The following is a 14,456-nucleotide window of genomic DNA, read 5'->3' on the forward strand; positions in this document are numbered from 1 at the left end:
CAACTTCTGCTGAGAGGCTGCTCCATTCATCTACTACCCTCTCAGTAAAGTAGAAATTAAGCCTCTGATCCTCTCGTGTTAGATTCTGGCCTCTTGTTCTCACGTTTCTCCTCCTTTGAAATAAACTCCCCTCCTGTACTTTGTTAAATCAATGTAAGTGTTTTAACGTTTTGTGCCACGGGATGCAGACAAAGATAGGAAAGATAGAAGACAGAAGATGAACAAGAAAATGTGGAAGTGACCGGCAGAGAAGTTAGGGAGTGTGTGCGAGAGTGAACGAGAGTGTAAGAATGAGAGTGAACGAGGGCACCAGGCAACAAATTTTGCTCCCGAGACAGAGTTCCGTTATTCAGGGACCGGGATCCGTGTTTCTAGGCTGAATTAGAAGCAGTCCAGACTTTCAGGAAGCATTTAGATCCTGGGGTAAATGTGACATCCCGGCCCCCCCCCCCCCCCCCCCCATCACAGGCCTCAAACAAACTCAGCGCTGCGGCCCCCTGGAACATGAAAGCCAATTTCGAATGTACTTACTTTGCGATGAGCCGGGCTGATTATCCCCCGCGGCGGGTGTCTTCTGCATCCTGACAGATAAGCTGCCGGACGGCGGATCCCTGCAGATTCCGCACAAACTGCTGAATGGAGATGTTGCTGTGTGTTATCATGGGAGGTGGGATACAATGTCACAACCTTCTCACTTCATTTACAAATGTTTTTGTACAAGGTACTGCCACCACTTTACTGAGAGAGTGGTAGATGAACAGAACAGTCTCCCAGCAGAAGTGGTAGAGGCTAATACAGCAAGGGAATTTTAACATGCATGTGATAGACATACGGCTCCTGAAGATGAGAGATATACCTCAAGCAGGGGGAGAAATACTTGTTTCCAGAACCCTTTGCTATGCATTATGAAGGGTCAACCCCAGTCAGCTTCTCCTACAAGAAGGGCTGAGCCAGCCCTGTGCAATGTGTAGACAATACTGGAGATCTTAAATCATCTCAGTAATTATCTTCTTATCGGAGGCAGGAGGGGATTATCTGCTTAACGAGTCAGTATTGGCCATGAACAGGGTCACCGATATAGCTGAAAGGGTCATGGTGGGGGCTGGGGGTGCCGGAAGGGCTCTGACACAGAGAGGGGGCACTTTACGGCAAACCATCCACAGGTCGCATATTCTAGACAGCAACAGAGACATAGAATGTGACAGAGGGGCCATATCCCCATCACGTCCCCATGTTTTGGAATTTGCTGCTAAACCCCCAAACCTTGCCCCGTGTCCGTATTTTATGTTCAGGGCAGCTTTATGCCCATTGTCTGCCTCTTCTGCTGGAAAGCAGTTCCACGTATCCTCCACTGTCTCAGTGACTGACACTTTCTTACATTATATCTAAACCAGACCGTCTAATCAGCGCAGACTACAGTATGTTAGGATGAAAGAAATTCATTTTAAAAATTAACCCTCTCTATACCCATGTGCCGGTCACATACCTGCCTGAAGCTTTATGCGTAGGAGTTGGCTGCAGCAAACACTCCACCTTTGGCCAAACCCTCTTATTAGGATAGTCCTCGCAGTCCTCCGCAGACCGGAGGTCTCCGATCAGCCAGATCAGGGTGGAGTGCGGAGACTTTACGCAAAGTCAGCATTTCTAAGGGTCGCTGCAATGTGGCAGCGCTGATAGCGCTCCCATCCGCACACAAAACGGAACGAGGTCACCGACATTCTGCACGGTCAGCAATTTACTCCTACAAGAGGTACCCTGACCAGGGCTTCCCAAAGAGCAGAGCACCCGGTATGTTGGTGATATATGGAACTTATAATGATGGGCTGCCTGCATTAACCCCGGCCGAGCCGCTGTTATTAACGCCAATCCCTTTGGCGGGGTATACGGATAGACGCTCCACTTCTGCCTGCGCTTCCCTTATCGCTGAATCCGGTACCTGGACAGAAATCCATGTTCAGCTCTGAAGAACACAAAGACGTCCAAACATTATGGGACACACGGAACGCTTACTGAAACGTGTGGAACCCCCCGGGGTTGGGAATCGCTGTTGAGACCTCTAGGACCAGACTCTAGCATTTAATGAGAACATACGACGTGAATGATCAAGAATAAACACACGGGTGCGGGTTTCATAGCAGGACGATTCGGCTCGGCCTTCTGTCAACATGAAGCTTTAGCACCTACGAAGCAGAGGCCGACGTGCCTTAGAATCAGAATTCTGAGGTTTCTGTTGTGATGATAACTGGCTTTTCCACCGTGACATCATTATTTACACCATGACATCATTATTTACACGGTATTTCAGTTTCCGCGTTTCCTGTTCGTCTGGTTGCTTCCAAGAACCAGGTCAGAAGAGCGGAGAAGGAAACCAAGAGACGCACAGATGAGGAAGTATAAATATTACGGGGCTGGGTAACGCAACTTCAGGCCCAACGACACCGAAGGAGGAAGTCAGCATAGAATCTGATGGCACAAAAGAAGCATTCGGCCCATCTTTAAACCCCCATCAGTGTTTGGTCAGGTGCTGCAGTGAAGAAAACTTAATGTCTATCCCATGCCTATTCAAATTCCCTCACTGTATTTGTCTCCACCACTCCTGCTGGGAGACTGTTCCACTTATCTACTACCCACTGAGTAAAGTAGAACTTTCTTATGTTAGGTCGAACCCGCTGACCTTTTCGCTTTAGACCATGACCCCTTGTTCTAGCATTGCGCCTCCTTTCAAATAAGCTTCCCTCCTGTACTTTAAACCCCTTTAAGTATTTAAATGTTTCCATCACATCTTCCTTCCTCCAAGCCGCACATATTAAGATCCCTAATTCTTTCCTGATAATTTCTGTCCTGCAAACCAGTTCCTGATAAACCAACCTCACTGAGCGTCCATTGTGTGCCAAGAACCTTGAAAGACAAACGGCTCTGCCGGGAACTCCGTGTCTCGCCGTTACAGCTGGCACTCTACCAGTTTGTGAAGGAGCCCCCGACCGGAGGGAGTTGTCTGCTGCGTTCCGCGAGCCGGCGCCGACGCAAAGTGAATATATGACATGTAGGGAAATGCGTGTCTCTGCGGGGCTTTTAGTTGGTGGGGGCAAAAACACACGAGGGATTCTGCAGAAACCCCCCTCTGCCTTTTTAAAACACAAAGAAGGCCGCGCAGATACCATATGCATTAAAACCGCAAATGAAAGCAGGAGTGCTCCTTTAACACTCGTCCCAGGATTCATGGGGGGGGGGTGGAGGCGACTGTCAGACCCCCAACCCAGGTTTTATAATTTTTTTTTTTTTTTTTAAATCTCTATATTGCAGAGATTGAATTTTTTTTTGCATTTAATTTGCATGCCTTCATCTGAAAGACGTCCAGACGTCTGACAGCGGCCAGTCACTATATGCGGTTCACTATATGCACTCTGATCGGACCGTGGCAAGCATACAGATTATTTTCCCTGGATGGTAGATGACAAACTACAGCCCGATGCCCACACAAACTGGCTAACTGTTCTTTATTTCATAACGGGATGTTACATTTTTGGTACAGGCAACATGCAATGCTTTGGGTGGAAATAAATGAAGAATGACGTTCAAGGTCTCAGTCCAGACCGGGTCCCTAGAAAGATCTGCGTATGTGTTCCCTTTACGGACAGCGAATGCACGGCGTCCACGAATCTAACGACCGCACTATGTAGGGTGCCTCGGAAATTCTAAAAGCCACAACCCTTCAACACCATGGAGGGCAGAATGTTTCATCCAATAAAATATAATTTAATTAAAGCCCTGGCACCTTTCATAGGGGGATCGTCCAGATCAGTAGCAAACAGAGTACAGGACACAGAGTTTTTCTGCTAAAGAATTAGTTGTCACAGATACCAAAAGAGAAACAGTGTTTTCCGCTATGGGGTGATTTGAGCAGCCTGAATGGGATTCCTCCCCATAGAATGACATGAAGACAGCACTTGCTATGACCTTTACCAAATGGTTACTGGTGAGTGGGGTTTTCCGGGTGGATTAGGGTTTGCAGCGCTGGACAAATCGGGGGTACAGACATACATCGCGTATGTGGTGTCTGTTCAGGATCCACGTGAGAAATCGCTCCAGACCCAGACCGTAACCACCATGGGGACATGTGCCGTATTTACGCTGTAGAGCAATAAAGGAACACAATTATATTGGTGACTTACTTGTATCTCAACAGATTAATTAAAACATGGGGGAAAAAAAGGGATTCAGATTAAGTTTTCTGACGATAACCAAAGGGCTGTAATCTGAATTGTGAATGGATCACTGTTTAAAGGGCGCACCAGAATCAATTTTATACCCCATAGCATCTGAAGGTATGCTTGCATATCATAGAAAAACCACTGCATACTTAAAATACATGGAATACATACTTAAAAAATTGGAATAGAGCTTTAATAAATGAACACAACAGTGGTAAACATCCACAGAAGTGTATAGAGTGCATAAACAAGGGCAAAAAAGACCTGCATAAGAATAAGGAATGTTTTTTAGTGTAAAATACAGAATTTGGAAAAGCGAAACCTGCAAAAAGCGTAACAAAGCTCTTACCTGGTCAGTGTACCAGTAGTATGGGGTAGAGTCAATGCCTTCTCTCTTGTAGCCTTCTAAAAGCTCCTCGCTGTCCCAAATACGCATGGAGCCTCCGACGATCTCACCGACGTTGGGCATCAGCACGTCAACCTGTAATACAAGGAAGGAGAAGCTCAAACTATCTTACAGAACTTATTTTATTTGATAAAACACATCTGTCTACAGCACTACAAAACTGCCACTAATCAAACATCGAAAAATATATTGTATACACATTAATACATTATATATATTGTTGTTTGTGGAGATCTTCAGTAGTATATACATTGCAATAATAAAAAATGCAAACTGAACTAAACAAGTGAAATCTGAGCAGCCCGCATTATTCACCCGGCGGCTACTTTTCCGACCACAGTGCCACTTAAGGGGTGCAGCAGGCTTATCCTCTTTAAATACATGTCCCCATCACGGTTTGATAATGACCACAGGAGTTGGGTTCCAGTTTCAACAAAATACAGACTTCGTAACCCAATTAAGTGTTTCCTAGATAGAGAGGATAGCGAGTGGCTGGGAGTGGGAGGTTTAGCACTCATCCTTCACAAGGAGCAATAAAGGAAACATTCAAGGAGCCTCTGTACTTTTTTTTTTTTTTTTTTAGACTAAATCTATATGTACAATTTCAGTCGTAAACCACGTGCCAGTACAAGTAACACTTGTCAGACACAACGATACCACTGGTTATTAAACTGCACCTCCAGACTACATACAATATATATATATATATATAAATATATATATATATATATATATATATATATATATATACACACACACACACACACACGGATATCTATATCCTGATACATTTATAAGAATGGAACTATAATGACCGATTCCGTAAGGCGTCTATCCTCCGCACATCGCTGCATGTAGAAGGACTTTATCTCTGCAGGGAAGCGGCAAAGCAGGATTGGCTCATTGATGGCATCAGTCATCAGTCTCTCTGGGGCTTCTGGGATATCCTGCAGGAAACCAGAGCTACCGTTAGACATGGATAAAATACTCCAGATAAAGAAGTGAATACAGGATTAATAAGGTGAATTTATTACTGCATATATGCGACATAAACTTCCAGGACCATGAAGGTTCCCATGGATGAAAATTATGTCTCGCTCCGTCTTAGCATTATCAGGACCAATGAACACCAGCGGGGCCCATCGGACAAAGTCATTCCGGAAAACCGAGACCTCACCTCTCCAAACTCATAGTAAGTGCCATCATCTTTCTTCACATCGTGCTCCTTCAGCCAGGCGATTGCATCGGAATAGTTCATCCTCCTGAATGGACGTTTAGGCGGCTTGAAATCCTGGAATGAAACGTTGAAAGGTTAGAGTCCTAAAGTTCAGACAGCCGTCACGTATTACCAGAAAGTTGCTGCACTTTATTCTCCAGGCTGAGGACAACAGACATATAGGTTAAGATGTTGAGGGAACTTAAACATGAATATAAGAGGAGGCCAAGTACTGATCAAAGTCTTAAGTCTTTACATCAGAACAAATGGGGAGACAAGGTTGGCCGGATAGGTCTTATCTGCCATCAAACACACAAACTACAATGAAAGTCATAATGATTATTCTCCTCAAACCCACAAGTGAGTTTATCAACTGAAACCACAAAAAACATATTGCCAGCAGCACGCACCGGGTGTAAGTCATAGAGCAAGCCGGCTACAGGAGACTTCAAGACTCTGTCAACCACGTCACACACCAGGTCTTCAAGACGCTCCAGCAAGTCCTCAAATGTCAAGAAAGCACATTCTGCTTCAATGTGCGTGTATCTAGAAGTCAAATCAGAATCCATGGGGACTTTTATTCATTAATATCCAGTGCAGCGCCACAAAACACAGATTATAAACAATAACCAGAAACTATCCAAGAGTATAAAATGTCAAGTAGATGTCAAACTGTTTAAAAATGTTCAGCACATTCATTTTGTTTGGTGGTGAACGGTTTTCTTAAGAACATTTTTTTTTTTTTTTTTAAACTAAAAAAAAAAAAACGATCCCAAGGTTCCTTTGAGAAAAAGAATACATCTATGGTCTAGGGGATTCCAATGAAGCAATTTTGGCCTCGCCACTTACTCTGCCAGATGCCGCCGAGTTCTTGACTGTTCGGCGCGGTAGGACTGAGCTATACAGAACGTGTCACCCAGAGCTGGAATGCATGTTTCGAGATACAACTGGGATGACTGCGTTAGATAAGCCTCTTCTCCAAAGTAATCCAGTTTAAACAGCGTTGAGCCTCCTTCCACTTGTGTTTGGACCAAAGTCGGTGGTGTCACCTACAAAAGGAATATCAGCACTTACTAGTATGCCAACAATATCACAGATACAAGGATTAAAGAGAAAGAAGGCCAAAGGGAGTCATGTGATCACATCTAACAACAAGCACAGCGGAAGTTAAATGCGGTCAGGAAATGTGGACACAAAGTAGACATGTATTGCAAGCTTTCTATAGAAGGAGAATCTTTATCAAAGATGGTTTTCATGCCATTAGATTTTAAGTAAAAAGATTTTCCAAAATGTGGCAGCAGGTTAGCACCAAAAGTTTTTGAAATGTTTTCTTCTAATCAAGTTAGTTTGTTACTTCAGGGTCAAAGGTTCCAGCTTTATTAGTATGTTTGGAGTACCCACGTAATTCAGACGCAAGCAAAGAAACACATCAGACATCCGAGAGAGACACGGAACGTACCTCATAATAACCGCGGTCAAAAAAATGGCTTCTGAAGCAGTGGACGACCGTGGAGCGAACCTTGAAGATTTTGGACATATTCTCACCCCGGATCATCATGTGACGGTTGTTAAGCTGGACATCTACATCAGATTCTTCATTAATGAGGTTGTCGGCACCGCCGGCTGGAGCCAAACCCACGAGTTCCCAGAAGTCACAGGCCAACTCGTGCCCGCCAGGGGCCTAAACACATTAAAAAGATAACCTGCATTAAGAGTGTACATAACACAACATTTACTGACCGTGGTAGCACAGGGCTTGACAAATAAAGCCAGGATTTATCTTTTTTTTAAACTAACAGTTGGTCAGGAGTGATCGGATCATCATCAGCCCACTTACTAAACTCACAGCATTTGACCTGGAAGCACCCTAGACTTTTAGGTCAGTGCTGTTTTTTGTTGCTGTTTTTTTTTTAACTCTTTCAATGCTGATGTTCCATTGGAGCACAGCATTGACTGATATTTAATCCCCACAAGCTTGTGGGGACAAATGTTAACCTCTGCAATGCCACGAATGTGTCATACATAATTGTGGCATTGAAGGGGTTAACGCTGCACTGTCGCTCTCATGGAGCGATCAGGCAGCAGGGGGGTGTTGGGGCTGGTGTCCACACTCATGTGGAGACCGAAGAACCTTCTCCCCTGTCCCTGAAGCTGCCTCTCGCAGCTGGGACGCAATGGCTGGTCTATAGACCAGCCATTGCAGGGGGAGTCTTTGATGACTGCTGTAGGCTTCCATGCCTACAGGAGACACCAAAGGGTTTGTGGGGGCTCGTTTTTGCTGTTGCTGGTCTGCCTGAGCTTCCAGGCAGACCATCAGCAGCAGAGCCCCGTACAAAACGGGAATTAACCCCTAAAATGCCTCGAAGGGGTTAACGCTGCACTTTCGCTCTCATGGAGCAATCAGGCAGCAGGGGGATGTTGTGTCAGGACCCAATCAACACACAACCCCCTTCCCGGAAGCTCTCTGTGGCAGCTGAAAACTAAATTGCTGGTTTGCCGGAAATCGCGTCTTCAGCCTACAGAATCACTCCGTGGCAGTGATCACAGGCTCGGGGGCGGGCTCGGGGTGGCTGTGCTGGTCTGCCCAGACACCTAGGCAGACAGCAGCAGCGCCCCTGCGATCACCACGATTGTGGCGACGTGGGGGCATTTTTTGGGGATTTAACAGGCTGACAAACACCTAGGCGCCAGGACAAAATTCTCAGTCGCCATGGCGTCCTGGGATTTGTCGAGCCTTGTAGTAGCAGACATGCAGAATTTCCCAAACAATGTACCGCAATATGCAGAAGGAATATTAATAGGCAAACAGAAGACATTTTTTATCAAATGTATTATTTTTTTATTTTTTTTTTTAACTGCAGTCAGCCGGGACTCTAAAAGTGCCACTATACTCTAAGCTTTGACAAGTTGATAGGGGCATCTAATGTGTTGCGCACCTCATTGGATCTGAAGCAGCCGCACATTAAAATACCAGCCAGAAGACATACCTGTTTGCCGTCTGGAACCAAGTTTAGTGTGCCATATACAGCAACAGTGCTCTCAGTGGAGAGAATGAGTCCATTGTAACACTGGCACTAGAAGGAAAGAGGAAGGGAGTTACTGACAATCATTGCCTCCCGATAATGATACGGTATGTGGTGCAGAATCTGGATACAATATTATTTACTTATATATATCTATATCTATAATATTATAAACCATGGTGCTTTGCAAAGATACTCAATGCACCTGGCAAACCCCATAGACACTGAGCATTAAGTCATATACACGGCCTCTGCACCAATAACCATGCCATTACATGCAACACTCATTTGGAAGATAAACCTCAACAATAAAAAATGTAGCACAAAAGAACCTGCACATTCAAGAACTTTAGCCATATTGTAACCGTAAAAGAAAACTGGACGTGAAATTACCAGTTGATCGTTCAGCACGCACTGTAGAAATCCAGTACCGTCTCTCAGAACAATGAACATCAGGGTTTTCCCTGAAGCAAAAAAAATGTATATTTGCAATTACTCGACAAAACGCAACTTTTCTATAATCCTGAGAACCAAAGTTTATACTGCATATCAAGGATACCAAATCCTATAGCAGGTCATGCTGTTTTTTTAGTTTTACAGATTGCTTTTTACTATGTTAGCCTGCTATAGAAAAATAAAGTACCCCCCTCCCGGGCCAGTCTAGAGTGTGTGTGTATGTTAGTTATAGGCGGCGCAGTAGCCGGTGGGGTCACATGTAGAATCAGGGGTATTCATGTTAAATACATACTTAAGCTGTTTTCTTGAAATGTATTTACATTCTTACTACTAAATAATTTAAAAAAATCCAGGAGGTGCTACATTTTGACAAATACCTTGTCTACGCAACCTATGAACCCAGCCAAACACTTTCACTCTCTGTCCTCGATAAGCTTCTAATTCACGGATCTTAACCTGCAGAGACAGAATGATATGAGATTTGCGATATCATCAGGAGCAACCGATCATTTGTCTTTCATGCAGAAAGATTTAGCAAAATATATATTAGTAAAATTCTTGGAGGTGTTTCGATCACTCAGTTGGCATAAACAGATGTATTAGATATATAATGGAAAAAGGAAAAAAAAAAAAAGCTATAAAAAAAAGAAGAGGGAAACAACAATTTCCAGTTCATATTGACATGAGATAAATTTATCTTATAACTACAGCTTTTGACCAGGTAACCAACAGCAATTTAATTGGCGTACCGTTGTTGGCGTCGGCAGGCTGGGGTCATTTGCAATGACTATTTTCTTAGCTTCCTCCAAATTCTTCTCCCGTCTCATATTGTCTTCAGCCTAAAAAAAGAACCAAGAGATTACATGACACGAACAAGCTTTAAAGAAAACCAAACAGAATGAGGTTAAAACTATCTATTGCCCAAATAATGACAACCAATAAACAGTGCGGCCTTCTGAATACAAGTAGTTATATGGCTGTACATAAGACATGAGAAACTACTTTATAAAGGAATAGTTGCGCCCAAATATGTACCAGGGAGACCTAAATATTGTAGCTGTTCCTAAAGATCAGGGTTAGACACCAACCTCTCTCTTTTCCTTGGCCTCGTTCTTCATTTGTTCCCGGTTCCAGATCTTTCTAACGTTCTTCAGCTGGGTCTTGGAGATTACATCCCATCGCTAGAAAATACGAGCAAAGTTAAGGACTTAATTCTACACCATCTGGTAACACACAGCTCAAGATCTTTACGCATGTGAACTTTTGATGATATACTACAAAAACCATATTAAAGAGCTGACAGGACTGGAAAAGCAGCAGATTAATGTGATTTGCGAGGAATCAGAAGATGCTGGAGTGTCCACTCCAGCAGGAGGTTTCTGTACTTCCGTCAATTTCCCTTCTTCATAATTTGCTTTGAACGGTATAAAGTCATGTTTGGTATACCTTGTCTCCTAATTCATTCTTTACACAAAGCTTTTTCTACATTATGGCGCTGAGGGCACAGCGAGTTTTGGTCATTATGGTGGGAATTCTACATTCTGACTATAATGAAAAGAAAGGGACCCCTTCCCAGAGACTGGAGCTTAATCCAGGAGTCTTGATGTCTACTATCTGGGGATGTCAGAAATGATTTAGGTTAATCTGGCATTTTTTTGGTAGATTAAACTTTCATTTTTCACGTGTTACCTGCAATGAATTTGATAGCAACAAATAAACTAAACAAAAATCACAAGTTCACATACAAACAGAAATTAGAAGGTTATCGGTTATCATACAACCTCGTTTTCCTTCTGTGAATCCACGTAGAAAGTAGGGAATGGCTCTTTTCCGACTGTCAACATGGCCTTAAAATAATAATAAAATAAAAATCAATATTAGGACAAACTAGACTTAATACCACCAGAACCGCCATTACAGCAACAAGGAGGTGGGTGAATGGCTGCAATGCAGTGGAGTTACTGCACCTTAATGGAGTCCGATCAACTTTTAGTAATACTTCTGAAGCCCTTGCAGGACTTCAAAGTGTACCGCACCCCTCCAGCACTCAAAGGGTTATTTATGAGAAATAAAATTAACAGTGACATAATTACTACAGTTACTACACACCCATATGATTGTGTGTGTGTATGTATGTATGTATATATATATATATATATATATATATAATAATAGGCACTCCAGTATTCATTGGGTGATTATTAGCTTTACTATAGTTGGGTGACTCGATACATAAAGTAATGGTTTCATTGAGTGGCGGGCACATGCAGAGGAGGGCTGGCAGCTTTCAGTCTGGGCCAAACCTAGTCAAATAACCCAATTATATCACATCCCATAATGCATTTGGGATTAAAGTGCTCAATGTCCACAATTAAGTACAGCTACCCACCAACTGATCCAGTCATGGGGCTTATTTTTAAAGAGGGTTCTGATCCAGAGTCCCTCTCTGTGCCTCCATTCAGAAATGATGTTCATTTAAAGGTCACACAGCTAAATTTTAAAAGAGGTGAAAGATTAAGTGTTCAACCAAAGGCTTCTATTTCCGCTGTCTGTTATCAACCAATGCGTGCATTGAAGTCATTACATGTACGCTTTTTAGAAATGTGATCATCACATTTTGTGATGTCAGAAATGTTTATTGGGCACCACTGCGTAGCTGAATAGGCAAATGTCGGGTTATTACCTTAATGACAGTTTTAAAGGGTTTTTCTTTGGTTCCATCACCAGTTTCATCACTTCCCTCTCGATCAGAAATATACATCTCTCCTGTAATGACATAAAAAGATTATCTTTAAGTAGCCAGTGTCCATTTCAGAAGCCGACTAGTAACGCTGCTCCAGGTTCCTTAGCACGTAACCAGCTTCACTTCTACATGTTATCAAGGCAGCACTCAATAAAGTACCCTGCCATGTCAGACTGTCTTACGTAAAGCAGAACACGTAAGAGAACGGAATACAGTAATGTCCAGCGGCCTGCGTATCCTTTATATGATTATAGATGATCAAACATTGTATGTATTGTCTTTAAGAAAATAAATTACCTTTCAGGATCTTATCCCGATTTCTAGAATTTAAGTTAAAAAAAAAAAACAAACATACCCTATTTACATCCTTAGCGCTTCATTCACACTATCCTGGAGCCTAAACCGATGTATGTGTGAGGACCAACCATTTGATTCTGCTTAATGTTTTTAAGGGAAGATTCTACGTAGAAATGCTGCAGACGTCGAGTTACTGCAACCAAAGCTACCGATGGGGATGCTCGCATTATCAACCAATACATGTACTAAAGGTGGAGAAGGTAAAACAATATGAATTTACAGGACGGACGTTTATTTCAAAGGAGAAGAACTGTTGGAACATAGTCTAAAACCGAGGCTGAGACGTAATGAAAGGAAGTTTTACTTCCGGTGAGAGTGGTACATGAATGGACCAGTCTCCCAGGAGAGGTGGTAGAGGCTAATCTACTAAGGATATGTAAACATGCATGGGGCAGGCCTAAAGCTACCCTGACTCCATGACAAGACCTAGGACTGATTAAGGACCACTTCAACTATAAGATGAATAGGGGAACAAAACCGAAAGTCCAAATGGATCTGCCCCAACGGAGTCATTATTTCTTTACTTATTAGGCACTAACATTCTGCAGCGCTGTACAAATTATCATTTCACCAGTTAGTTACCGGACACCTGTAGGGTAACCCCAGACCCCATTAATGTCCGTTGCAGGACTAGGTGCTGTGACAGCTGGAACAGCGCATGGTCCTACATCGAGGGAATGAGTCAGACGTAACAAATCAAACACCTATTATATCAATGATATTGCCATTAGAATACAAAGCTGACTGTATAGAAATAGCAAAATCATTTTTTTAAACAATGATTTATCTGCTTTTTTATTGATCTGATTTACCATTCATATACTAGTAACTAATTATAAGCAGGTCAGTGTTCCCATTGGCTACTCTAAAAGAAATGTAATATGTTGGTCTAGTATAAATATATGCATTTTTATTTTGTGTAATACCCACTGCTAGGGGAAATATTACTTTTGGAAAGCAAACGCTTCATATTTGCCCGTTACACATAATTCTGACATTTTTTTCATACACAAGATTGCTTGGAAAGGGTCGCTGGCTCCCCAGCTAACCCATTTGCGTCCCCCACCCCGTGAGGGTTAAATCAATGGCACGGCGATAGCTTAGGTTAAAAGGTCAAATATATTGTGCATAACGGCCCCCACGCCCGTCTCACCGAGCTGGAGCTTTGCGGCCCCGTCACTGATCTCCTGAGACATGGCTCTCGCTCTGTCAGCCGGTTGCATCAGATTGCTGCTTCCTCCAGCACACTGCGCAGGCGCAAACTGGGCGCGCCCGCAGTGACGTTTCCTTCGGGCCAGTCCTGCGAGGCCTCTAGAGTTCCAACCATTAGAGACAAATCCAAGTGACACAACCCCTGAAGCTTTTTATTAAGAAACCTTTCTGATATATTCGATTTTGTGACTTTTTTCAGTAAACACTATTTATATAAGTAATAGATAAATAATGCTATGTAGAACTTTTGTGTTGCAAGAATCCCATGGTGCTAAGGCTATGGCATAGAGCTTACATTGGAAACTGTCGCTATAGAGTACACGTCGCCATTATGTTGGTGGGGCATAGTTTATGTTTTATGGATTACGTGAAATGTATTTGTAGAGCGCCAACCGATTCCATGGCGCTGTTAGGGGTGACGATGGAATTAATAATAACACTTAATCACAGATTCATTATTAACACATTATACAGTTTGGCAGTAAGATTAATACATATTAAGTCATGCTCATTATAAGGTCGTAAATGACACATATAAGAAACGTGACAATGATTCAAGGCTTTACATATGTTTCGTGTGACTTTAAAACCATAACCCCAACACTGCACACACCACCAGTGATTTTAAAGCTGGTTGGACCGGTTAGGGTCTCCCCAACTAGCCCACAATCCCGACTGCCTGCCAAAGGCCAAAAGCCCAGAAAGTGAGACTGTGCGCATGTGTGTTTAACACCTACTGATTGATCTGTAAATATATATTTTAGTCTGAAGCCTGAGGTATAATGCTTTTCCATAGTCGGGCGAAGAAGGTGGACGTTATCGTGCCACATCG

At 43.0% G+C, this 14,456-nt stretch overlaps 1 protein-coding gene across 1 annotated transcript; it reads right to left on the reverse strand.

Moving 5' to 3' along the window:
- Window positions 1–3,999: 3,999 nt before the first annotated feature.
- On the reverse strand, window positions 4,000–13,608 carry LOC149284228 (asparagine--tRNA ligase, cytoplasmic-like). Its single transcript, XM_089497015.1, has 15 exons — window positions 13,566–13,608; window positions 11,996–12,078; window positions 11,094–11,159; window positions 10,401–10,493; window positions 10,062–10,151; window positions 9,690–9,768; window positions 9,250–9,320; window positions 8,821–8,907; window positions 7,293–7,514; window positions 6,683–6,882; window positions 6,244–6,379; window positions 5,795–5,908; window positions 5,433–5,564; window positions 4,561–4,692; window positions 4,000–4,131 (listed from the first exon to the last, which is right to left on the reverse strand). Exons 1-15 carry the CDS (start codon window positions 13,606–13,608, stop codon window positions 4,000–4,002), a joined length of 1,680 nt encoding a protein of 559 aa, XP_089353141.1.
- Between the last annotated feature and the right edge of the window lie 848 nt (window positions 13,609–14,456).

The sequence above is a fragment of the Sceloporus occidentalis genome, unplaced genomic scaffold (genome assembly GCF_023333645.1).
Source record: "Sceloporus occidentalis isolate IW3139 unplaced genomic scaffold, rSceOcc1.0.p SCAF_97, whole genome shotgun sequence".
NCBI classification, from domain to species: domain Eukaryota; kingdom Metazoa; phylum Chordata; class Lepidosauria; order Squamata; family Phrynosomatidae; genus Sceloporus; species Sceloporus occidentalis.

Bases quoted from the DNA above. Each gene is read 5' to 3' on its own strand.
- LOC149284228 (XM_089497015.1), bottom strand. From the start codon at position 13,608: ATGTCTCAGGAGATCAGTGACGGGGCCGCAAAGCTCCAGCTCG. The intron at 6,380-6,682 runs GTAAGTGGCGAG...TTTGACTTCTAG, and splicing joins ACTCGGCGGCATCTGGCAGA to ATACACGCACATTGAAGCAG. The intron at 4,132-4,560 runs GTAAGAGCTTTG...ATTGCTCTACAG, and splicing joins ACTACTGGTACACTGACCAG to CGTAAATACGGCACATGTCC.